Source organism: Oncorhynchus masou, chromosome 2 (genome assembly GCF_036934945.1).
Source record: "Oncorhynchus masou masou isolate Uvic2021 chromosome 2, UVic_Omas_1.1, whole genome shotgun sequence".
NCBI lineage: Eukaryota > Metazoa > Chordata > Actinopteri > Salmoniformes > Salmonidae > Oncorhynchus > Oncorhynchus masou.
This window is the reverse complement of record NC_088213.1, coordinates 22,040,014-22,066,812: the sequence shown is the minus strand read 5'-3', so window position 1 is coordinate 22,066,812 and position 26,799 is coordinate 22,040,014. Positions and strand designations below refer to the sequence as shown.

The window sequence follows — 26,799 nt, the reverse complement described above, 5'->3', positions numbered from 1 at the left end:
AAGAGAGCCATAAAAAATGCAGGATCCGCGGAAGAGAGCAGCTGCCGTCGTTTCCCCAAAAAGTTTTTGGTATCCATGGGGATCTAGTAACTCCTCTGCTATAGTACATATTTGACAAGCTACAGTCGGCTCGAGCTTGCATTCCAGCTTCACGTTCTATGTGGTTCAGACGCGCGGAGCTTCTCAGCGTTTTAACTCAGTTTGTTTTTTGTCAGTTGGTGAGGCCACCCCAACAACACAGCAGTCATGGACGCCATCAAGAAGAAGATGCAGATGCTTAAGCTTGACAAGGAGAATGCCCTGGACAGAGCTGAGAGAGCTGAGGGAGACAAGAAGGCAGCGGAGGACAAGAGCAAACAGGTTGGCATCCATAGAGAAATCGAGTTCTGTCTTATTTCGCACGGGTGCCTTTGGCACTGTGCGTCAAATGTTTGGGCACAGAGTACTTTGGAGCGTTCTCTCTCTCGATATGGATTAAATTAAGTCTCAGAGGATGAGTATGAGGATCAGTATTGATTGTTGCATTTAATCTTATTAGGAATATATTTGTTTTTAGGGCGTGACAATATTTTATTATTGGACTCCAGGAAGTTTTAGAAAATATTTCCTGTTTGACCGATTCATTTATTATGAGGATTAAGCCTACTATAAACTAATATTCTTTGATCAGCGTTAGATTTTTTACCATAAAACATGAATAGCGTAGTCTATTGATTAAAGTATGCCACTCTAGTGTTGTGAGTGGATTGAATAAATTAAATGTAAATTATTGTACAAAGACAAAGATATCATGAAGCATTTGTAAGTGTTTGCCTTCTGTCCATGACTCTTGGCTTTTGTTTTCTTCCTTTTTTTGTCTGTTTCTGGCTGTGCGTCCACTCTGTTTGTGGCACACCCCAATTGACTGATGATATTATCCACCAACTATCAGCTTGAGGATGACCTGGTAACGCTGCAGAAGAAGTTGAAAGGAACAGAGGATGAGTTGGACAAGTACTCTGAGTCTCTTAAGGATGCCCAGGAGAAACTTGAACTCGCCGAGAAGAAAGCCACAGACGTAAATTGGCATAAACCTGTCCAAAGTGTTAAAGTACTTTCAGGGGGACCACGAACAGTCTGCTAACATGGAACCTCAACATGTTTCATTCTAGGCCTAGTCATCATACATATATACATATAAATTAGGATTATTTTATTGTTTCAATTTGGAATAGCCTACATAATTGTTTATGGTTAATAGCTGCTTCTTCATTAGGCTCGACCATTGGCCTGCCATTCGCAATATTCCACATGTGTTCATTGAAACCGAATAAGACTGAGTAGACCAACTGTAGGCCTAACAAATGTGCCTTGTGTGCCACCCTCCTCGAAGATGCAAGCAGAAGGTTAAATTTAGCTGTGTTTTATATGGCCAAGATACAGCTGACAGGTTTAGGCAGTGTACCCTGTTTTGTTAAAATGGGGTCCCGTTTAGAACTTCAGTTAAAAGTTTGGTGGAAGTTTTTGAATATTTTAAATACCTGTAATTTAGATTTGTAGGTGTCATACATTATATTCCACTCGTCAAATTAAAACTTTTCCTTTTCCTTTTATTGAGAATGTTGTAGGGGACGCCAATAATTAAACGTTTGTTCTTATAGGAAACATGCGTCTTATTGTGTCAGTTTAGAAAGAACACCAAATTATGATAGTAATTATAGTAATAAAAAAAAACATTAAACAAAAATGGTACCAAAAAGATTTATACTTTAAGTAACCTATAGATCTATCATTATTATGAATTGGGATAATCATGTTACTTTTGTCCTTATGTAATCGATTTTTATTTTTAAATACAATTAATATCTTTAAATACATTTTAAATGCTTATTTTAAAACGTTTATTATAGGTTAAATCCCCCCATAATAAGTGAATATCCCAGATATGATGCGCAATCACAGCACCACTTGCATGAGCCTGTAGGGGGAAGGGGGTTGGGGTGCTCTGGGCAGAGTGCCCATTATAGGCTAATGGCCAATAAGTCATTATGACATAATCATATTATCTCACTATAATACAATACATAAAAACCTCTTTAATAAAATATTTTGAGGCAATTTTGCGCAATGTATGAAATGTGTTACTTCCGGTGTCATTTAGCGCAAATCCCAGCCTCCCCAGAAGCTGTAGGAAAAAAACACAGAGACGTGAGCAGATTTTCTCATCCCGGCATCGTTGCGCGTTTCTGTCCCGAGAACCGTTAGAAAAAGACGTAGGCAATAGAAAATAGGCAGGAAACAAGCGAAATGGCCGGGCTAACGTCGTTGGAAGCTGTAAAAAGGAAAATTAAAGCATTACAAGAGCAGGCTGACGGTGCAGAAGAGTCGGCAGAGAGGCGGCAGAAGGAACTGGGTTTGGAGAGGGATGCGAGAGAATCCGTAAGCCCTGGCTAATAATTTAAGACAATTAGTCTGCAGCCTGCCTGACGACAGTATTAGTATAAATCTGATCAACACGCTTGGTAGAACGATAGACAGAATATAGATGATTTTACGGTACTAAAAAAAATCTATATTTTGTCTGTCATGTGATGTGCTAAAAGGATGGAGAAATGAGACCGTGAGAATCAATTTAATGGTACAACGTGCCAGGCAGGAAGGCTCCAAAATAAACACATTAGCTTAGGCTGCTGCAGTTTCAGCATGCTCTAGTCGATCATACACTAACATCCTACACCTCAGGTAGCTACATACATTTACATAATTATTAGCTTATTATGTTTATATTAGTCAGTGCCTTTCCAAACATACCAATTAGACCTATATAAATGTATTTTATACAATCTTGTCTATAGAATGTTATATATAATGCTGGAGATGAGCATGAAATTACAGGGTCTCTCGAGTGGTGCAGCGGTCTAAGGCACTGCATCGCAGTGTTAGAGGGGTCACTACAGACCCTGGCTCCATTCCAGGCTGTATCACAACCAGCTGTGATTGGGAGTCTCATAGGGCGGCACACAATTGGCCCAGCGTCGTCCGAGTTAGGGTTTGGTTGGGGTTTGGGGTAGGTTGTCATTGTAAATAAGAATTTGTTCTTAACTGACTTGCCTAGTTAAATGAAGGTTAAATAACCACAGTGTGGTCTGGGCCCTTATCCCTTTCTCACACATTTAAACCTTAATCCCCTATAGTGTTAAGAATCCCCCCCACAGAAGTGTCCAAATATGACCCCCAACCTCCTCCATTACACTACACATCTCTCCAGATACTGTATTATGCAAGAAAGTGTGACTGTCTGAGTGTGCATCAGGTTGACATTGTGGTTTCCACATGTTGTGCTCACTTAGGCCGAGGCTGATGTAGCTTCCCTGAACAGACGTATCCAACTGGTTGAGGAGGAGTTGGATCGTGCTCAGGAGCGTCTGGCCACAGCTCTGACCAAGCTGGAGGAGGCTGAGAAGGCTGCTGATGAGAGTGAGAGGTGAGCAGAGCAGAGACTCCAACTCTGTATCATACACTACACTCGTAGACAAAAAAGGTGCTATCTTAGAACCAAAAATGGTTCTTTCAGCTGTCACCATAGGAGAAGCCTGTGAAGAACCACTTTTGTTTAGACACAGTATCAACCCTTTTGGGTTCCATGTCAGAACCTTTTCCACAGAGGCCTCATACATGGAAGCCAAAGACCCGAGTCTCTACATGGAACCTAAAGGTCTCAGTTTTACCAGGAGTCTGTCTCAGACACAGCCATCATCAGACCCGTCAGTCTGTCTCAGACACAGCCATCATCAGACCCATCAGTCTGTCTCAGGGGTCTCAGACACAGCCATCATCAGACCCATCAGGAACCAGCTCATCAGACCCATTCTGTCTCAGGATCATCAGTATAGACACAGCCATCATCAGACCCATCAGTCTGTCTCAGACACAGCCATCATCAGACCCATCAGTCTGTCTCAGACACAGCCATCATCAGACCCATCAGTCTGTCTCAGACACAGCCATCATCAGACCCATCAGTCTGTCTCAGACACAGCCATCATCTGTCTCAGACACAGCCATCATCAGTCTGTCTCAGACACAGCCATCATCAGACCCATCAGTCTGTCTCAGACACAGCCATCATCAGACCCGTCAGTCTGTCTCAGACACAGTCATCATCAGACCCATCAGTCTGTCTCAGACACAGCCATCATCAGACCCATCAGTCTGTCTCAGACACAGCCATCATCAGACCCATCAGTCTGTCTCAGTCATGTCAGTCTGTCTCAGACACAGCCATCATCAGTCTGTCTCACCCCATCAGTCTGTCTCAGACACAGCCATCATCAGACCCATCAGTCTGTCTCAGACACAGCCATCATCAGACCCGTCTGTCTCAGACACAGCCATCATCAGACCCATCAGTCTGTCTCAGACACAGCCATCATCAGACCCATCAGTCTGTCTCAGACACAGCCATCATCAGACCCGTCAGCCAGACACAGCCATCATCAGACCCATCAGTCTGTCATCAGACCCACAGTCTGTCATCATCAGACCCATCAGTCTGTCTCAGACACAGCCATCATCAGACCCATCAGTCTGTCTCAGACACAGCCATCATCAGACCCATCAGTCTGTCTCAGACACAGCCATCATCAGACCCATCAGTCTGTCTCAGACACAGCCATCATCAGACCCATCAGTCTGTCTCAGACACAGCCATCATCAGACCCATCAGTCTGTCTCAGACACAGCCATCATCAGACCCATCAGTCTGTCTCAGACACAGCCATCATCAGACCCATCAGTCTGTCTCACACAGCCATCATCAGACCCATCAGTCTGTCTCAGACACAGCCATCATCAGACCCCCGTCAGTCTGTCTCAGACACAGCCATCATCAGACCCGTCAGTCTGTCTCAGACACAGCCATCATCAGACCCGTCAGTCTGTCTCAGACACAGCCATCATCAGACCCATCAGTCTGTCTCAGACACAGCCATCATCCCAGTCTGTCTCACACAGCCATCATCAGACCCAGTCTGTCTCAGACACAGTCCATCATCAGACCCGTCAGTCTGTCTCAGACACAGCCATCATCAGACCCATCAGTCTGTCTCAGACACAGCCATCAGACCCATCAGTCTGTCTCAGACACAGCCATCATCAGACCCATCAGTCTGTCTCAGACACAGCCATCATCAGACCCGTCAGTCTGTCTCAGACACAGCCATCATCAGACCATCATCAGACACAGCCATCATCAGACCCAGTCAGTCTGTCTCAGACACAGCCATCATCAGACCCGTCAGTCTGTCTCAGACACAGCCATCATCAGACCCATCAGTCTGTCTCAGACACAGCCATCATCAGTCAGTCTGTCTCAGACACAGCCATCATCAGACCCGTCTGTCTCAGTCATCAGTCTCAGACACAGCCATCATCAGACCCATCAGTCTGTCTCAGACACAGCCATCATCAGACCCATCAGTCTGTCTCAGACACAGCCATCATCAGACCCATCAGTCTGTCTCAGACACAGCCATCATCAGACCCGTCAGTCTGTCTCAGACACAGCCATCATCAGACCCATCAGTCTGTCTCAAACACAGCCATCATCAGACCCATCAGACCCACAGCCATCATCAGTCTGTCTCAGACACAGCCATCATCAGACCCATCAGTCTGTCTCAGACACAGCCATCATCAGACAGACACAGCCATCATCAGACCCATCAGTCTGTCTCAGACACAGCCATCATCAGACCCGTCAGTCTGTCTCAGACACAGCCATCATCAGACCCGTCAGTCTGTCTCAGACACAGCCATCATCAGACCCATCAGTCTGTCTCAGACACAGCCATCATCAGACCCGTCAGTCTGTCTCAGACACAGCCATCATCAGACCCGTCAGTCTGTCTCAGACACAGCCATCATCAGACCCGTCAGTCTGTCTCAGACACAGCCATCATCAGACCCATCAGTCTGTCTCAGACACAGCCATCATCAGACCCATCAGTCTGTCTCAGACACAGCCATCATCAGACCCGTCAGTCTGTCTCAGACACAGCCATCATCAGACCCATCAGTCTGTCTCAGACACAGCCATCATCAGACCCATCAGTCTGTCTCAAACACAGCCATCATCAGACCCGTCAGTCTGTCTCAGACACAGCCATCATCAGACCCATCAGTCTGTCTCAGACACAGCCATCATCAGACCCATCAGTCTGTCTCAGACACAGCCATCATCAGACCCGTCAGTCTGTCTCAGACACAGCCATCATCAGACCCATCAGTCTGTCTCAGACACAGCCATCATCAGACCCATCAGTCTGTCTCAGACACAGCCATCATCAGACCCGTCAGTCTGTCTCAGACACAGCCATCATCAGACCCATCAGTCTGTCTCAGACACAGCCATCATCAGACCCGTCAGTCTGTCTCAGACACAGCCATCATCAGACCATCATCATCATCAGACCCGTCAGTCTGTCTCAGACACAGCCATCATCAGACCCATCAGTCTGTCTCAGACACAGCCATCATCAGACCCGTCAGTCTGTCTCATCAGTCTGTCTCAGACACAGCAGACCCATCAGTCTGTCTCAGATCACAGACCAGTCATCCCGTCAGTCTGTCTCAGACACAGCCATCATCAGACCCAGTCTGTCTCAGACACAGCCATCATCAGACCCGTCAGTCTGTCTCAGACACAGCCATCATCAGACCCGTCAGTCTGTCTCAGACACAGCCATCATCAGACCCATCAGTCTGTCTCAGCCATCATCAGACCCGTCAGTCTGTCTCAGACACAGCCATCATCAGACCCGTCAGTCTGTCTCAGACACAGTCATCATCAGTCTGTCTCAGACACAGCCATCATCAGACCCGTCAGTCTGTCTCAGACACAGCCATCATCAGACCCGTCAGTCTGTCTCAGACACAGCCATCATCAGACCCGTCAGTCTGTCTCAGACACAGCCATCATCAGACCCATCAGTCTGTCTCAGACACAGCCATCATCAGACCCGTCAGTCTGTCTCAGACACAGCCATCATCAGACCCGTCAGTCTGTCTCAGACACAGCCATCATCAGACCCGTCAGTCTGTCTCAGACACAGCCATCATCAGACCCGCCAGTCAGACCCCATCATCAGACCCATCAGTCTGTCTCAGACACAGCCATCATCAGACCCATCAGTCTGTCTCAGACACAGCCATCATCAGACCCGCCAGTCTCTCATCAGACCCATCTCAGACACAGCCATCATCAGACCCGTCAGTCTGTCTCAGACACAGCCATCATCAGACCCATCAGTCTGTCTCAGACACAGCCATCATCAGACCCGTCAGTCTGTCTCAGACACAGCCATCATCAGACACAGCCATCATCAGACCAGACCCGTCAGTCTGTCTCATCATCACACAGTCATCATCAGACCCGTCAGTCTGTCTCAGACACAGCCATCATCAGACCCGTCAGTCTGTCTCAAACACAGCCATCATCAGACCCGTCAGTCTGTCTCAGACACAGCCATCATCAGACCCGTCAGTCTGTCTCAAACACAGCCATCATCAGACCCGTCAGTCTGTCTCAGACACAGCCATCATCAGACCCGTCAGTCTGTCTCAAACACAGCCATCATCAGACCCATCAGTCTGTCTCAGACACAGCCATCATCAGACCCATCAGTCTGTCTCAGACACAGATCATCAGACCCGCCAGTCTGTCTCAGACACAGCCATCAGTCTGTCTCAGACACAGCCATCATCAGACCCGTCAGTCTGTCTCAGACACAGCCATCATCAGACCCGTCAGTCTGTCATCAGACACAGTCCATCATCAGACCCGTCAGTCTGTCTCAGACACAGCCATCATCAGACCCGACCCGTCAGTCTGTCTCAAACACAGCCATCATCAGACCCGTCAGTCTGTCTCAGACACAGCCATCATCAGACCCGTCAGTCTGTCTCAAACACAGCCATCATCAGACCCTCAGACACAGTCAGTCTGTCTCAACACAGCCATCATCAGACCCGTCAGTCTGTCTCAAACACAGTCATCATCAGACCCGTCAGTCTGTCTCAGACACAGACCATCATCAGACCCGTCAGTCTGTCTCAGACACAGCCATCATCAGACCCGTCAGTCTGTCTCAGACACAGCCATCATCAGACCCATCAGTCTGTCTCAGACACAGCCATCATCAGACCCTGTCTCAAACACAGCCATCATCAGACCCGCCACTGTCAGCCATCATCAGACCCGTCAGTCTGTCTCAGACACAGCCATCATCAGTCTGTCTCAGACAGACCAGTCTGTCTCACAGACCCGTCAGTCTGTCTCAGACACAGCCATCATCAGACCCGTCCAGTCTGTCTCAGACACAGCCATCATCAGACCCATCAGTCTGTCTCAGACACAGCCATCATCAGACCCGTCAGTCTGTCTCAGACACAGCCATCATCAGACCCGTCAGTCTGTCTCAGACACAGCCATCATCAGACCCATCAGTCTGTCTCATCATCAGACCCGTCAGTCTGTCTCAGACACAGCCATCATCAGACCCGTCAGTCTGTCTCAGACACAGCCATCATCAGACCCATCAGTCTGTCTCAGACACAGCCATCATCAGACCCGTCTGTCTCAGACACAGCCATCATCAGACCCATCAGTCTGTCTCAGACACAGCCATCATCAGACCCATCAGTCTGTCTCAGTCATCAGACCCTCAGTCTGTCTCAGACACAGCCATCATCAGACCCATCAGTCTGTCTCAGACACAGCCATCATCAGACCCATCAGTCTGTCTCAGACACAGCCATCATCAGACCCATCAGTCTGTCTCAGACACAGCCATCATCTGTCTCAGACACAGCCATCATCAGACCCATCAGTCTGTCTCAAACACATCATCAGACCCATCAGTCTGTCTCAGACACAGCCATCATCAGACCCGTCAGTCTGTCTCAGACACAGCCATCATCAGACCCATCAGTCTGTCTCAGACACAGCCATCATCAGACCCGTCAGTCTGTCTCAGACACAGCCATCATCAGACCCGTCAGTCTGTCTCAGACACAGCCATCATCAGTCAGTCTGTCTCAGACACAGCCATCAAACACAGCCATCATCAGACCCGTCAGTCTGTCTCAGACACAGCCATCATCAGACCCGCCAGTCTGTCTCAACACAGCCATCATCAGACCCGTCAGTCTGTCTCAGACACAGCCATCATCAGACCCGTCAGTCTGTCTCAACACAGCCATCATCAGACCCGTCAGTCTGTCTCAAACACAGCCATCATCATCAGTCAGACCAGCCATCATCAGTCTGTCTCAGACACAGCCATCATCAGACCCATCAGTCTGTCTCAGACACAGTCATCAGACCCGTCAGTCTGTCTCAGACACAGCCATCATCAGACCCGTCAGTCTGTCTCAGACACAGCCATCATCAGACCCGTCAGTCTGTCTCAAACACAGCCATCATCAGACCCGTCAGTCTGTCTCAGTCATCAGACCCGTGTCTGTCAGACACAGCCATCATCAGACCCGTCAGTCTGTCTCAGACACAGCATCATCAGACCCAGTCACCATCATCAGACACAGCCATCATCAGACCCATCAGTCTGTCTCAGACACAGCCATCATCAGACCCGTCAGTCTGTCTCAAACACAGTCATCATCAGACCCGTCAGTCTGTCTCAGACACAGTCATCAACAGACCCGTCAGTCTGTCTCAGACACAGCCATCATCAGACCCGTCAGTCTGTCTCAAACACAGCCATCATCAGACCCGTCAGTCTGTCTCAGACACAGCCATCATCAGACCCGTCAGTCTGTCTCAAACACAGCCATCAGTCAGACACAGTCATCATCAGACCCATCAGTCTGTCTCAGACACAGTCATCAACAGACCCGTCAGTCTGTCTCAGACACAGTCATCATCAGACCCGTCAGTCTGTCTCAAACACAGTCATCAACAGACCCGTCAGTCTGTCTCAAACACAGCCATCATCAGACCCGTCAGTCTGTCTCAAACACAGTCATCAACAGACCCGTCAGTCTGTCTCAAACACAGTCATCAACAGACCCGTCAGTCTGTCTCAAACACAGTCATCAACAGACCCGTCAGTCTGTCTCAGTCATCATCAGTCTCAGACACACAGCCATCATCAGACCCGTCAGTCTGTCTCAAACACAGTCATCATCAGACCCGTCAGTCTGTCATCAGACACAGTCATCATCAGACCCGTCAGTCTGTCTCAATCACAGCCAGTCTGTCTCATCATCATCAGACCCGTCAGTCTGTCTCAGACACAGCCATCATCAGACCCGTCAGTCTGTCTCAAACACAGCCATCATCAGACCCGTCAGTCTGTCTCAGACACAGCCATCATCAGACCCGTCAGTCAGACCCAGACACAGCCAGTGTCTCTGTCTCAAACACAGTCATCATCATCAGACCCGTCAGTCTGTCTCAGACACAGCCATCATCAGACCCGTCAGTCTGTCTCAAACACAGTCATCATCAGACCCATCAGTCTGTCTCAGTCAACAGACCCGTCAGTCTGTCTCAAACACAGCCATCATCAGACCCGTCATCAACACAGATCATCAGACCCGTCAGTCTGTCTCAAACACAGCCATCATCAGACCCGTCTGTCTCAGTCTGTCTCAAACACAGTCATCATCAGACCCGTCAGTCTGTCTCAAACACAGTCATCATCAGACCCGTCAGTCTGTCTCAGTCTGTCTCACACAGTCATCATCAGACCCGTCAGTCTGTCTCAAACACAGTCATCATCAGACCCGTCAGTCTGTCTCAAACACAGTCATCAACAGACCCGTCAGTCTGTCTCAGACACAGCCATCATCAGACCCGTCAGTCTGTCTCAAACACAGTCATCATCAGACCCGTCAGTCTGTCTCAAACACAGTCATCAACAGACCCGTCAGTCTGTCTCAGACACAGCCATCATCAGACCCGTCAGTCTGTCTCAGACACAGCCAGACCCGTCAGTCTGTCTCAAACACAGTCATCAGACCCGTCAGTCTGTCTCAGACACAGCCATCATCAGACCCGTCAGTCTGTCTCAAACACAGTCATCAACAGACCCGTCAGTCTGTCTCAAACACAGTCTCAGACACAGCCATCATCAGACCCGACCATCATCAGACCCGTCAGTCTGTCTCAAACACAGTCATCATCAGACCCGTCAGTCTGTCTCAAACACAGTCATCATCAGACCCGTCAGTCTGTCTCAGACACAGTCATCAACAGACCCGTCAGTCTGTCTCAAACACAGCCATCATCAGACCCGTCAGTCTGTCTCAAGTCTGTCTGTCAAACACAGTCATCAACAGACCCGTCAGTCTGTCTCAACACAGTCATCATCAGACCCGTCTGTCTCAGTCATGACCCGTCAGTCTGTCTCAAACACAGTCATCAGTCAGACCCATCAACAGACCCGTCAGTCTGTCTCAGACACAGCCATCATCAGACCCGTCAGTCTGTCTCAGACACAGCCATCATCAGACCCGTCAGTCTGTCTCAGACACAGCCATCATCAGACCCATGTCTGTCTCAAACACAGTCATCATCAGACCCGTCAGTCTGTCTCAGACACAGCCATCATCAGACCCATCAGACACAGTCATCATCAGACCCGTCTGTCTCAAACACAGTCATCATCAGACCAGCCATCAACAGACCCGTCAGTCAGTCTGTCTCTCAGAACACAGACCATCATCAGACCCGTCTGTCTCAGTCATCATCAGTCTCTGTCTCAGACACAGCCATCATCAGACCCATCAGTCTGTCTCAAACACAGCCATCATCAGACCCGTCAGTCTGTCTCAAACACAGTCATGTCTGTCTCAATCAGACACAGCCATCATCAGACCCGTCAGTCTGTCTCAAACACAGTCATCATCAGACCCGTCAGTCTGTCTCAAACACAGTCATCAAACACAGTCATCAACAGACCCGTCAGTCTGTCTCACCCAGTCTGTCTCAAACACAGTCATCAACAGACCCGTCAGTCTGTCTCAGACACAGCCATCATCAGACCCGTCAGTCTGTCTCAAACACAGTCATCAACAGACCCGTCAGTCTGTCTCAAACACAGTCATCAACAGACCCGTCAGTCTGTCTCAGACACAGCCATCATCAGACCCGTCAGTCTGTCTCAAACACAGTCATCATCAGACCCGTCAGTCTGTCTCAGTCTGACCCGTCTCTGTCTCAAACACAGTCATCATCAGACCCGTCAGTCTGTCTCAAACACAGTCATCAACAGACCCGTCAGTCTGTCTCAACACAGTCATCATCAGACCCGTCTGTCTCAGTCTGTCTCTCAAACACAGTCACACAGACCATCATCATCAACAGACCCTGTCTCAAACAGTCTGTCTCAGACACAGTCATCATCAGACCCGTCAGTCTGTCTCAAACACAGTCATCAACAGACCCGTCAGTCTGTCTCAGACACAGCTGACCCGTCAGTCTGTCTCAGACACAGCCATCATCAGACCCGTCAGTCTGTCTCAAACACATCATCAGTCATCATCAGACCCGTCAGTCTGTCTCAGACACAGCCATCATCAGACCCGTCAGTCTGTCTCAGAACACAGCCATCATCAGACCCAAACACAGTCATCATCAGTCTGTCTCAAACACAGCCATCATCATCAGACCCGTCAGTCTGTCTCAGACATCAGACCAGTCTGTCTCTCAACACAGTCATCAACAGACCCGTCAGTCTGTCTCAGACACAGCCATCATCAGACCCGTCTGTCTCAGTCTGTCTCAAACACAGTCACACAGACCATCATCAGACCAGACCCGTCAGTCTGTCTCAGACACAGCCATCATCAGACCCGTCAGTCTGTCTCAGACACAGTCATCAACAGACCCGTCAGTCTGTCTCAGACACAGCCATCATCAGACCCGTCAGTCTGTCTCAGACACAGCCATCATCAGACCCGTCAGTCTGTCTCATCATCAGACCCGTCATCATCAGACCCGTCAGTCTGTCTCAGACACAGCCATCAGTCTGTCTCAAACACAGCCATCATCAGACCCGTCAGTCTGTCTCAAACACAGCCATCATCAGACCCGTCAGTCTGTCTCAAACACAGTCATCAACAGACCCGTCAGTCTGTCTCAAACACAGTCATCAACAGACCCGTCAGTCTGTCTCAGACACAGCCATCATCAGACCCGTCAGTCTGTCTCAAACACAGCCATCATCAGACCCGTCAGTCTGTCTCAAACACAGTCATCATCAGACCCGTCAGTCTGTCTCAAACACAGTCATCATCAGACCCGTCAGTCTGTCTCAAACACAGTCATCAACACCGAACCCATATAGATGACATCAATCCACATGACCACAGTAATACTATTATCATTTCACTCTTAAAAGTGTTCAGTAAAGGATGCATTATAAAGGGATTGTATAATTTCAGCCAGTAGTTTTAGAAGAAGCCAAGCCAAGCCAAAATGGATCCCTGAAAATTGTGCACAATTGTGTACAACAACATCCATTTCTTATGATATGTTAAATCCTGCATTTTTGTTTTACAATATTCTGCATTTCATATGATACAGTATGTTATGAATTTCAATAAGTACAATATGTGACAAATGTGTAAGTGCTTAAGATCAAGTTCAATCTCTTTAACTGGCACACTTATTGAGAAGAGTTCATGTAAAATATGCATAAGCACACTGTACCAGATTTATTGTGTTACAATAGACAAGTGCCAAATGTAGTTATGTCCCCCACAGTGTGTGGACTGTTGGGCTGCAGATTAATGTCCTCCTGTTCCAGGGTAGCATAGTGGTTAGAGTGTTGGACTGGTAATTGAAAGGTTGCAAGTTCAAATCCCCGAGCTGACAAGGTACAAATCTGTAGTTCTGCCCCTGAACAGGCAGTTAACCCACTGTTCCTAGGCCGTCATTGAAAATAAGAATTTGTTCTTAACTGACAGGCCTAGTAAAATAAAGGTAAAATAAAAAATTAAAATTAGTTGATCAACATTTTATTTCTTTCAAAAACAAGACAACATGCAATGTCCTCCTATCCCTGACATATGTTCCCCCTGTTTATTCCATCCTCCAGAGGCATGAAGGTGATTGAAAACAGAGCATCGAAGGATGAGGAGAAGATGGAGCTGCAGGAGATCCAGCTGAAGGAGGCCAAGCACATCGCTGAGGAGGCTGACAGGAAATACGAGGAGGTGAGTTTCCTAGCATTCCTTAGGCTGATACTTTAAGATATACAGTACCTTCGGAAAGCATTCAGACCCCTTTACTTTTTCCTCATTTTGTTACGTTACAGCCTTATTCTAAAATGGATTAAATAAAAGTAAATCCTCATCAATCTACACACAATACCTCACAATGACAAAGAGAAAACAGGTTTTTATATATTTTTTCCAATTTATTAAAGATAAAAAACAGAAATACCTTATGTACATAAGTATTCAAACCCTTTGCTATGAGACTCGAAATTGAACTCATGTGCATCCTGTTTCCATTGATCATCCTTGAGATGTTTCTATAACTTGATTGGAGTCACCTGTGGTAAATTCAATTGATTGGACATGATTTGGAAAGGCACACACCTGTCTATATAATGTCCCACAGTTGACAGAGCATGTCAGAGAAAAAACCAAGCCATGAGGTCGAAGGAATTGTCTGTATAGCTCCGAGACAGGATTATGTCGAGGCACAGATCTGGGGAATGATACCAAAAAAATGTCTGCATTATTGACGGTCCCCAAGAACACCGTGTCCTCCATCATTCTTAAATGGAGGAAGTTTGGAACCACCAAGACTCTTCCTAGAGCTGGCCACCCAGCCAAACTGAGCAATGGGGGAGAAGGGCCTTGGTCAGGGAGGAGACCAAGAACCCGATGGTCACTCCGACAGAGCTCTAGAGGTCCTCTGTGGAGATGGGAGAACCTTCCAGAAGGGCAACCATCTCTCCAGCACTCCACCAATCAGGCCTTTATGGTAGAGTGCCCAGACGGAAGCCACTCCTCAATAAAAGGCACATGACAGCCCACTTGGGGTTGCCAAAAGGCACCTAAAGACTCAGACCATGAGAAACTAGATTCTCTGGTCTGATGATGCCAAGATTGAACTCTTTGGCCTGAATGCCAAGTGTCACATCTGGAGGACACCTGGCACCATCCCTACGGTGAAGCATGGTGGTGGCAGCATCATGTTGTGGGGATGTTTTTCAGCAACAGGGACTGGGAGACTAGTCAGGATCGAGGGAAAGATGAACAGAGCAAAGTACAGAGAGATACTGGATGAAAACCTGCTCCAGAGTGCTCAGGAACAAAGACTGGGGCAAAGGTTCACCTTCCAACAGGACAATGACCCTAAACACACAGCCAAGACAACGCAGAAGTGGCTTCGGGACAAGTCTCAGAATGTCCTTGAAAAATTGAAGGGGTCTGAATACTTTCCGACGGCACTGTACTTCTGAGGTCCGTGTGTGTGTGTGTGTGTGTGTGTGTGTGTGCGTGCGTGCGTGCGTGTGATTGAGAGAGAGAGAGTGAGTGAATGAGTGAAACAGACAGCATATAGACCTGTACATGACACTAACATATTGATTGCTTGGTTCACCAATGTGGTATGGTGATGTGTTGTCCTATTATGGGTGAAAACAGGTCGCCCGTAAGCTGGTCATCATTGAGAGTGATCTGGAACGTACAGAGGAGCGCGCTGAGCTCTCTGAAGGGTAAAAACTTTGGAACCAACCACAAAATACAGCACAATTTACTGCTTTGGAGACAACCTGCTGTTACTCTTATTGTGTGCTTATTGCCCTGTTATAACTCTTGTTTCTTTCTCCCGTCGGTCCTCCTATTGCATTCGTTACTTCTCCTCCTCTGCTCCTTCAAACATACATAAAACACCAGCAAATGCGCTGAACTTGAGGAAGAGTTGAAGACAGTCACAAACAACCTGAAGTCTCTTGAGGCTCAGGCAGAAAAGGTAGATGTCTGTTTAGACAAATGTATCTCATCTCAGGTCGTTGCAGTCAGTTATATCCCGATTGCCTGCTCGTATAGCCATAGAGATAAAGGGAGGTAACTCTATTGAGTAGGCCCACTCATTTCTGCCTGTTATCCCTTGAACCAGTTCATGTCGGTAGTGCTGTGATGATGACACTCTGACCTGTGCTTCACTATGTCACTACAGTACTCACAGAAGGAGGACAAGTACGAGGAGGAGATCAAGGTTCTCACAGACAAGCTAAAGGAGGTGAGTTCCCTTTAGCATTAGCAAATTAGCCCCTGTTTCCATTCACTTTACCATTAGCTAAAGTGGGACATTAGCGTTAGCATGTTAGCCACTAGATCTTCTGTAAAGTAGGACCATAGAAATGGTGGAGAAGACTAGACATTGTATTATATATCTATGTTGGAACATGTTTTGGTGTGGTGAGGATGGGAGACACTCATCACATCTTGTCTGCCTCTTGTGCCACAGGCTGAGACCCGTGCTGAGTTCGCTGAGAGGTCCGTGGCCAAGCTTGAGAAGACCATTGATGATCTGGAGGGTAGGGACCTTTTTTCTTTCATTTCATATATTGTGAAGCATTTTCTATGTGAAAATCTGAGATAAGTTGTATAGTAAAACAGGACATACAGTGGGGAGAACAAGTATTTGATACACTGCCGATTTTGCAGGTTTTCCTACTTACAAAGCATGTAGAGGTCTGTGTCTCTGTGTCTTTTATACAGGTAACGAGTTCAAACAGGTGCAATTAATACAGGTAATGAGTGGAGAACAGGAGGGCTTCTTAAAGAAAAACTAACAGGTCTGTGAGAGCTGGAATTCTTACTGGTTGGAAGGTGATCAAATACTTATGTCATACAATAAAATGCAAATTAATTACTTAAAAATCATACAATGTGATTTTCTGGATTTTTGTTTTAGATTCCGTCTCTCACAGTTGAAGTGTACTTATGATAAAAAATTACTGACATCTACATGCTTTGTAAGTAGGAAAACCTGCAAAATCGGCAGTGTATCAAATACTTGTTCTCTCCACTGTATACAGTGCCTTCAGAAAGTATTCACACCCTGTTGTATTGTGTTACAGCCTGACTTTAAAATTGATTACATTTTGTCACTGGCTTACACACAATATCCCATAAAAACAGAGGAATTATGTTTTTAGAAATGTTTACAAATTCATTTAAAAAATGAAACGTTGAAATGTCTTGAGTCAATAAGTATTCAACCCCTTTGTTATGACAAGCCTAAATAAGTTGAGGAGTAAAAGTTTGCTTAGCAAGTCACATAATAAGTTGCATGGGCACACTCTGTGTGCAATAATAGTGTTTAAAATTATTTCCGAATGACTTCCTCATTCATCTCTGTACTCCACACATAAAATTATCTGTAAGTTCCCTCAGTCAATCAGTGAATATCAAACACAGATTCAACCACAAAGACCAGGGAGGTTTTCCAATTTCTTGCAAAGAAGGGCACCTATTGGTAGATGGGTAAAAAAACACATGCATTGAATAACACTTTGAGCATGGTGAAGTTATTAATAATACACTTTGGATGGTGTATCAATACACCCAGTCACTACAAAGATTCCTAACTCAGTTGCCGGAAAGAAAGGAAACCGCTCAGGGATTTCACCATGAGGCCAGTGGTGACATTAAAACAGTGAGGGTTTAATGGCTATGATGGGAGAAAACTGAGGATGAATCAATAACATTGTCCCCTATCCTCCAGGCCGGCTCGGTCCTCCCCTCCCGCTCCGTGGCTCGATGACTCATTGCGAGCTCACAGAACAGAGCTCCGGGCAGCCGAGCGGAAATGGAGGAAAACTCGCCTCCCTGCGGACCTGGCATCCTTTCACTCCCTCCTCTCTACATTTTCCTCCTCTGTCTCTGCTGCTAAAGCCACTTTCTACCACTCTAAATTCCAAGCATCTGCCTCTAACCCTAGGAAGCTCTTTGCCACCTTCTCCTCCCTCCTGAATCCTCCTCCCCCTCCCCCCTCCTCCCTCTCTGCAGATGACTTCGTCAACCATTTTGAAAAGAAGGTCGACGACATCCGATCCTCGTTTGCTAAGTCAAACGACACCGCTGGTTCTGCTCACACTGCCCTACCCTGTGCTCTGACCTCTTTCCCCTCTCTCTCCAGATGAAATCTCGCTTCTTGTGACGGCCGGCCGCCCAACAACCTGCCCGCTTGACCCTATCCCCTCCTCTCTTCTCCAGACCATTTCCGGAGACCTTCTCCCTTACCTCACCTCGCTCATCAACTCATCCCTGACCGCTGGCTACGTCCCTTCCGTCTTCAAGAGAGCGAGAGTTGCACCCCTTCTGAAAAAACCTACACTCGATCCCTCCGATGTCAACAACTACAGACCAGTATCCCTTCTTTCTTTTCTCTCCAAAACTCTTGAACGTGCCGTCCTTGGCCAGCTCTCCCGCTATCTCTCTCAGAATGACCTTCTTGATCCAAATCAGTCAGGTTTCAAGACTAGTCATTCAACTGAGACTGCTCTTCTCTGTATCACGGAGGCTCCGCACTGCTAAAGCTAACTCTCTCTCCTCTGCTCTCATCCTTCTAGACCTATCGGCTGCCTTCGATACTGTGAACCATCAGATCCTCCTCTCCACCCTCTCCGAGTTGGGCATCTCCGGCGCGGCCCACGCTTGGATTGCGTCCTACCTGACAGGTCGCTCCTACCAGGTGGCGTGGCGAGAATCTGTCTCCTCGCCACGCGCTCTCACCACTGGTGTCCCCCAGGGCTCTGTTCTAGGCCCTCTCCTATTCTCGCTATACACCAAGTCACTTGGCTCTGTCATAACCTCACATGGTCTCTCCTATCATTGCTATGCAGACGACACACAATTAATCTTCTCCTTTCCCCCTTCTGATGACCAGGTGGCGAATCGCATCTCTGCATGTCTGGCAGACATATCAGTGTGGATGACGGATCACCACCTCAAGCTGAACCTCGGCAAGACGGAGCTGCTCTTCCTCCCGGGGAAGGACTGCCCGTTCCATGATCTCGCCATCACGGTTGACAACTCCATTGTGTCCTCCTCCCAGAGCGCTAAGAACCTTGGCGTGATCCTGGACAACACCCTGTCGTTCTCAACCAACATCATGGCGGTGGCCCGTTCCTGTAGGTTCATGCTCTACAACATCCGCAGAGTACGACCCTGCCTCACACAGGAAGCGGCGCAGGTCCTAATCCAGGCACTTGTCATCTCCCGTCTGGATTACTGCAACTCGCTGTTGGCTGGGCTCCCTGCCTGTGCCATTAAACCCCTACAACTCATCCAGAACGCCGCAGCCCGTCTGGTGTTCAACCTTCCCAAGTTCTCTCCACGTCACCCCGCTCCTCCGCTCTCTCCACTGGCTTCCAGTTGAAGCTCGCATCCGCTACAAGACCATGGTGCTTGCCTACGGAGCTGTGAGGGGAACGGCACCGCAGTACCTCCAGGCTCTGATCAGGCCCTACACCCAAGCAAGGGCACTGCGTTCATCCACCTCTGGCCTGCTCGCCTCCCTACCATTGAGGAAGTACAGTTCCCGCTCAGCCCAGTCAAAACTGTTCGCTGCTCTGGCCCCCAATGGTGGAACAAACTCCCTCACGACGCCAGGACAGCGGAGTCAATCACCACCTTCCGGAGACACCTGAAACCCCACCTCTTCAAGGAATACCTAGGATAGGATAAGTATTCCTTCTCACCCCCCCCTTACTGATTTAGATGCACTATTGTAAAGTGGCTGTTCCACTGGATGTCAGAAGGTGAATTCACCAATTTGTAAGTCGCTCTGGATAAGAGCGTCTGCTAAATGACTTAAATGTAAATGTAGTTACTTCACAATACTAACCTAAAGGACAGAGTGAAAAGGAAGCCTGTACAGAATTAAAATATTCAAAAAATGCATCCTGTTTTCAATATGTCACTAAAGTAAAACTGCAAAAAAATATGGCAAAGAAATTAACTCTATATTATGAATACAAAGTTTTATGTTTGGGGCAAATCCAACACATGGTGGCTGCATCATGTTATGGGTATGCTTGTCATCTGCAAGGACTCGGGAGATTTTTAGGATAAAAATAAACAAAATAGAGCAAAGCGAAGGCAAAATCCTAGAGGAAAACCTGGGAGACAAATTCACCTTTCAGCAGGACAATAACCTGAAACACAAGGCCTAATATCCACTGGAGTTGCTTATCAAGATGACATTGAATGTTCCTGAGTGGCCTAGTTACAGTTTTGGTTTGAAAATCTATGGCAAGACTTGAAAATGGCTGTCTAGCAATTATCAATAACCAACTTGACAGAGCTTGAAGAATTTTAAAAAGAGTCATGTGCAAATATGGTCAAGTCTAAACTTTCATCACCCTCTCCGTGGTGTCATCAGATACTGCATCTACATTCTGCACAGTCAGTTCTGTGCTAGGCAGACTAGGTCAGTGCCACAGGTGACATTATGCAGACCCACAGTCAGTATTTGTTAGGCTAGTGCAGGCCAGGGAAAGAAATGTCTCATGCTGTTATTGGTGTGACTGTGATGCTGTGGAATTACAAAGCATTCACAATGGAGCTCTATATAATTTGGTTGGAGACCATGTTGTCATTTCCTTCTGGAAAAGAAAGCAGCAACGCACTATACCACTCCGATGTAATATGTATTAATTAGATACAAACATTTTGACAGCAAGCTGCCTTCATCGAGGTTTCAGTTAGTCATTTCCTGATTGGTCTAAACAATCTAACAGGGCATTAGTGGCCTGTGCACATCCTATTGCTCCCTTATTCTTTTTCGGTTTGACATTCTATTTTATTTTGTTCAGTTCTCTGACAATCCATTGGTTTTTCTTACCTTTTCCCCTCCTTTCTTTGCTCTGTCTATCATCTCTGTTGTTGTCCCCATCCTCCTTCATTATCACCCCATTGATGTCATCTCCTCCACCTCTCCTCCTCCTCCACTCCACCCATAATAGATGAGTTGTATGCACAGAAGCTAAAGTACAAGGCCATCAGCGAGGAGCTGGACCACGCCCTCAACGACATGACCTCCATGTAATCTATCACCTGCTTGTGTTTGCTTGTGCGTTGTGCATAGGTCTCACCCACTCACAATTTTTTTTCTACTGTATACTCCCTCTAGTGGCATATTGTTTTGTATGTTTCATCTGTTTGGATTTTCCCACTCACATTTTAGTTTCAGTGCCTACTAATCTGACTCACTTTACGCTTCTGCCATGCAACAGCAAATAGCTTTTGCCTTATTGTAGTTAACTAATGTTTTTTTTGTTCGGCTGAGAGAACTATATAGAATCTAACATGTATTGTACAATTAAAGTTGTCCAATCAGTTTTTACATGCTTTTAGAAACATCTAAATTGAACTTCCAGAATAGTGTACCTCTCAACCTTTTTGAGTACCTGGCTCTGCTTTCTGTTCTGTGTGCTGTGGTTTCCATCCTGCATGTCATATCAGTCACGTGCCTTTCTATGATTTGTCCCTCCAACACATTCTGTTTTTCCTCTCATTCTTTTCCAGTTAAATAGTTTACATCATCTCACAACCATCACAGACGCCACCCGCTGGTTGAGAGGCCTCTCTCTACTACAACTATGTGGCAGTATCGCCCAACATCCTGTCCCCTATGTCTCCACGTCTCTTCTTTACCACAGCACCACCGCACATTGGGCCTCTGCTGCTGCTGCCATCCTATAGACCACCTTTTGTACAGAACCCTGACTCATTTTGCTTTCTGTCAAATAAACTTTACATCCATCCATGTCAGCCGTCCTTACCCTTCAATTCTGTAGTTCTTAATTTCCTTAATTTCATTTCCTGTCTTTAAATGTTTCTCTGTTTATTTTATTACTGAGCAGCTTTGAATAAAACTGAAAGTTCCTCTTCACAAACGTATGTTTTTTGATTTCCATCACAGCATTATGGTACTATGGTAGTAGTATGAACAAAACATGTGCTTACCTTTGGACAAAAGCACATCCACAGAGCGTATTTAAAGTATACATGTGTTTATTGACAGGGATAGGCAAGGAATCAAGAGTGAGAGAGATGGATAAAAAATATTGTGTAGAGGTGTGGTGGGATTTGACCCCACTCAGGCAGTGGATTGTGTAAGTGCAGAGGGCTGCGGCCATAACCTCTCTACCAACCTCAGATATGGTTTCAACTTCTTTAACCAGCCGAGTTCAATTACATGGATTGATCAGAAACTGAAAATGTACCTGTTTCAGCATCCTCAGCATTCCCGACGGTCACACTTTGCTTCATGTTCAAAGCCAAAAGATAATAGTGACTTGGGGATATTGGGGATATTCTGTAAACATATAATTCAGTCATTTCACAGTCACACCATCTCCACATTGAGGTGAGGGAGCCATTTCTTAGTTTGCATATAGATGTGATCATTTAGGCAGAGGGTAGAAAACAATGGTATTTGTTGTGTGTGCTGTTGTAGCATGACACAAGAATATCTTTCTGTACTAACACTCTTTGTTCTCTCTATTCTATTTTCTCTTAACCTGCTTTCTGACTGCAAAGACCCTCTGTACCAGCAGCTTGAGAAAAATCGTCTTCTTTCCAATGAACTGAGAGTGGTGTTAAATCAGGATTAAACTATTACTGGATGTGTTGTGAAATTAGCACTGTGCTCAAATTAGAAGGAAAAAAAAATGAAAGGCACTTTTCATTTGTGGCCCAAAATGAAAATACCCTTATTGTCTTGGCATGTCATTGGCCGTAGACATTTGTCTGATGTTGTGATGGAAATATAGGCTAATGTGTGTTTCTGACACAAACCTAAGAGTGAGGCAAAGACAAAAACATATACATATTGGATAATATTTATCGGGAATAATTAATTGGACTGTAGTTAATACGGAGCATCAGAGAAATTAAATTCATGTTCACATTGCAGGTGAAGAGGGCAGGTTTCACAGACTCACAGATGGATTTCAGCGCAGGCCTATTTTAGTTTAGTTAACCAACATCTGGAATTGTTATTTCATGAACAGCAATTTGATTTAGATAACATAAACTGGATCACTATCTATAAGTCTATGGCTCAAAGATCGTCCATTGTACAGGAGTAAATCTGGGCATAACCTGGGTCTGTGAAACTGACCCACAATGTATGATAAGGCTTGATATGAGTGTGCATTATAACAATATCTACTGACTGTGGTTGACTAAGGATATACACAGGGACCACCTTTTAATGTTTTAACTATAACAATCTTCATTCAATATTATTGGGTCTGTGAAACTCTTGGTTAAGTCATTTTCATTGTGGTCAAAAATTATAGTCTGAATTTAACATGTTTAATGGTACTGTATATTGACAGACAAACTCTATCAGGCTAATGATGAGAACTTTGACATGTGTCAAATGTTGGATCAGACACCCATGGACCTCAATAACATGCAACAACATGGTCCATTATCACACAAGACTGCACCGCTCACCTGCTGTGACCTGGCCCAGCATTACACCATGATCACACCAACACTCACCTGCCGTTGCCGTGGAGGGATCCTCCGTGCCCTCTTTGTGGAGATCTCTGGGGCTTGACTGTTTTCTCAGCTCTCAGAGGGGCTGAGAAAACAAACACAATGGACTTCAACTGGATGTTAGCTAGACAGCAAAGCAGACATATGGCTGATCAGTCACTTGACTCATATACCATTTATTTTTGGATGTTAAAGTGAGATTTAATTGATAAAATGTGCACGTGATTTATTTAAGCTATTATAATGGACAGGATTACTCTTGACCAATTAAGCCATAACCGAAGCCAAGGTTTATCATTTGTACTTTTTTATTCTGCTTTTGTAACTTGTTCCTTAGTTATTTATTGTCCATGTTTCTTTATGTACATGTTTTATATGTTTGTGCTGGTGCCTCAGTGATATACAGTACTTATATTTAAAAGAAAGTAAACCATGTGCTAGAAAGTAAGCATGTGCAATATGTACCTCAAATCAAATCAAATCAAATTTTATTTGTCACATGCACATGGTTAGCAGATGTTAATGCGAGTGTAGCGAAATGCTTGTGCTTCCAGTTCCGACAATGCAGTAATAACCAACAAGTAATCTAACTAACAATTCCAAAACTAATTTCTTATACACAGTGTAAGGGGATAAAAAATATGTACATAAAGATATGAATGAGTGATGGTGCAGAGCAGCATAGGCAAGATACAGTAGATGGTATCGAGTACAGTATATACATATGAGATGAGTATGTAAACAAAGTGGCATAGTTAAAGTGGCTAGTGATACATGTATTACATAAGGATGCAGTAAGGATAGAGGATAGAGTACAGTATATACGTATACATATGAGATGAATAATGTAGGGTATGTAAACATTATATTAGGTAACATTGTTTAAAGTGGCTAGTGATATATTTTACATCCTTTCCCAACAATTCCCATTATTGAAGTGGCTGGAGTTGAGTCAGTGTGTTGGCAGCAGCCACTCAATGTTAGTGGTTGCTGTTTAACAGTCTGATGGCCTTGAGATAGAAGCTGTTTTTCAGTCTCTCGGTCCCAGCTTTGATGCACCTGTACTGACCTCGCCTTCTGGATGATAGCGGGGTGAACAGGCAGTGGCTCGGGTGGGTGTTGTCCTTGATGATCTTTGTGGCCTTCCTGTAACATCAGGTGGTGTAGGTGTCCTGGAGGGCAGGTAGTTTGCCCCCGGTGATACGTTGTGCAGACCTCACTACCCTCTGGAGAGCCTTACGGTTGTGGGCGGAGCAGTTGCCGTACCAGGCGGTGATACAGCCTGCCAGGATGCTCTCGATTGTGCATCTGTAGAAGTTTGTGAGTGTTTTTGATGACAAGCCGAATTTCTTCAGCCTCCTGAGGTTGAAGAGGCGCTGCTGCGCCTTCTTCACGATGCTGTCTGTGTGAGTGGACCAATTTAGTTTGTCTGTGATGTATATGCCGAGGAACTTAAAACTTACTACACTCTCCACTACTGTTCCATCGATGTGGATAGGGGGGTGTTCCCTCTGCTGTTTCCTGAAGTCCACAATCATCTCCTTAGTTTTGTTGACGTTGAGTGTGAGGTTATTGTCCTGACACCACACTCCGAGGGCCCTCACCTCCTCCCTGTAGGCCGTCTCGTCGTTGTTGGTAATCAAGCCTACCACTGTTGTGTCGTCCGCAAACTTGATGATTGAGTTGGAGGCGTGCGTTGCCGCGCAGTCGTGGGTGAACAGGGAGTACAGGAAAGGGCTCAGAACGCACCCTTGTGGGGCCCCAGTGTTGAGGATCAGCGGGGTGGAGATGTTGTTGCCTACCTTCACCACCTGGGGGCGGCCCGTCAGGAAGTCCAGTACCCGGTTGCACAGGGCGGGGTTGAGACCCAGGGTCTCGAGCTTGATGACGAGCTTGGAGGGTACTATGGTGTTAAATGCCGAGCTGTAGTCGATGAACAGCATTCTCACATAGGTATTCCTCTTGTCCAGATGGGTTAGGGCAGTGTGCAGTGTAGTTGAGATTGCGTCGTCTGTGGACCTATTTGGGCGGTAAGCAAATTGGAGTGGGTCTAGGGTGTCAGGTAGGGTGGAGGTGATATGGTCCTTTACTAGTCTCTCAAAGCACTTCATGATGACGGAAGTGAGTGCTACGGGGCGGTAGTCGTTTAGCTCAGTTACCTTAGCTTTCTTGGGAACAGGAACAATGGTGGCCCTCTTGAAGCATGTGGGAACAGCAGACTGGTATAAGGATGGTTGAATATGTCCGTAAACACACCAGCCAGCTGGTCTGCGCATGCTCTGGGGGCGCGGCTGGGGATGCCGTCTGGGCCTGCAGTCTTGCGAGGGTTAAGACGTTTAAATGTTTTACTCACCTCGGCTGCAGTGAAGGAGAGACCGCATGTTTCCGTTGCAGGCCGTGTCAGTGGCACTGTATTGTCCTCAAAGCGGGCAAAAAAGTTATTTAGTCTGCCTGGGAGCAAGACATCCTGGTCCGTGACTGAGCTGGATTTATTCTTATAGTCCGTGATTGACTGTAGACCCTGCCACATACCTCTTGTTTCTGAGCCGTTGAATTGAGATTCTACTTTGTCTCTCTACTGACGCTTAGCTTGTTTGATAGCCTTACGGAGGGAATAGCTGCACTGTTTGTATTCATCTAGCGAGGCTGGAGGTACAGTATGTTCATTTAATCTCAAATAGATCGACCGAGATCATTTCATGTCCGGTGTCTGCCACAGGAATGTTTTTTTGTTGTCAAATATCATACATGTTTGATTTGATGGTGTGTGTCTCTTGTTCATTTTATTATGTGAATGTAATACATAAATAAAACTCACAATCACATGTATGAACTGTCACTTTCAGAAAACATGCTGAAATCTGTAATCTGTGCTATTATTTTACAGTGGTTACACTGTCGATAAGGGGTACAGTTAGAATCGTAGTCCAGTTTCCACTAAGTCAACTGTGATTTTGTTGAAATCCATTTGACTTGTAATTGCCATTTAGAAAGATCTGGCTCATATTTTTTTCCAAGTGGAAGCAGATGTAGTCTGGGAAGACTACACTCTAGTGTTGGTGTGATGCTACTGCACAATGATCATTAACTCGCTCTCCAATTCTGTGTTTAGACATGCATCCCATCTCTGAACTTTTTCACTAATTGGTCTTTTGGCCAATTAGACAAACTTTTTTTGCCCCAAAAAATCTGAAATAGGCTGTGTGTGTCTAATACAGTCTAATACTACTTACAAAACATATAATCATTATAATC

The 26,799-nt window shown here is 46.1% G+C and overlaps 1 protein-coding gene across 8 annotated transcripts; it reads left to right on the top strand.

The window, feature by feature from the left end:
- Window positions 1-84: 84 nt before the first annotated feature.
- LOC135556888 (tropomyosin alpha-1 chain) lies at window positions 85-24,969 on the top strand. Of its 8 annotated transcripts, none has more exons than XM_064990301.1 (10): window positions 90-360; window positions 932-1,057; window positions 3,330-3,463; window positions 14,103-14,220; window positions 15,664-15,734; window positions 15,916-15,991; window positions 16,199-16,261; window positions 16,490-16,559; window positions 20,997-21,103; window positions 21,559-22,551. In XM_064990301.1, exons 1-9 carry the CDS (start codon window positions 247-249, stop codon window positions 21,077-21,079), a joined length of 855 nt encoding a protein of 284 aa, XP_064846373.1. In that variant the 5' UTR covers window positions 90-246; the 3' UTR covers window positions 21,080-21,103; window positions 21,559-22,551. The 8 variants fall into 8 exon arrangements, with proteins under 8 accessions (XP_064846385.1, XP_064846392.1, XP_064846373.1 ...); XM_064990306.1 differs by having other exon boundaries at window positions 92-360; window positions 20,997-21,075; window positions 21,559-22,549; XM_064990313.1 differs by lacking the exons at window positions 20,997-21,103; window positions 21,559-22,551 and adding an exon at window positions 22,576-23,493 and having other exon boundaries at window positions 85-360.
- Window positions 24,970-26,799: the final 1,830 nt, after the last annotated feature.

What these genes read in the sequence shown, in the direction of transcription:
- LOC135556888 (XM_064990336.1), top strand. Translation starts at nt 247, where the DNA reads ATGGACGCCATCAAGAAGAAGATGCAGATGCTTAAGCTTGACAAGGAG. An exon ending in TTGAGGCTCAGGCAGAAAAG is followed by an intron (nt 15,992 to 16,198) that starts GTAGATGTCTGT and finishes ATGTCACTACAG; the next exon opens with TACTCACAGAAGGAGGACAA. An exon ending in GACCATTGATGATCTGGAGG is followed by an intron (nt 16,560 to 23,378) that starts GTAGGGACCTTT and finishes GTATATTGACAG; the next exon opens with ACAAACTCTATCAGGCTAAT.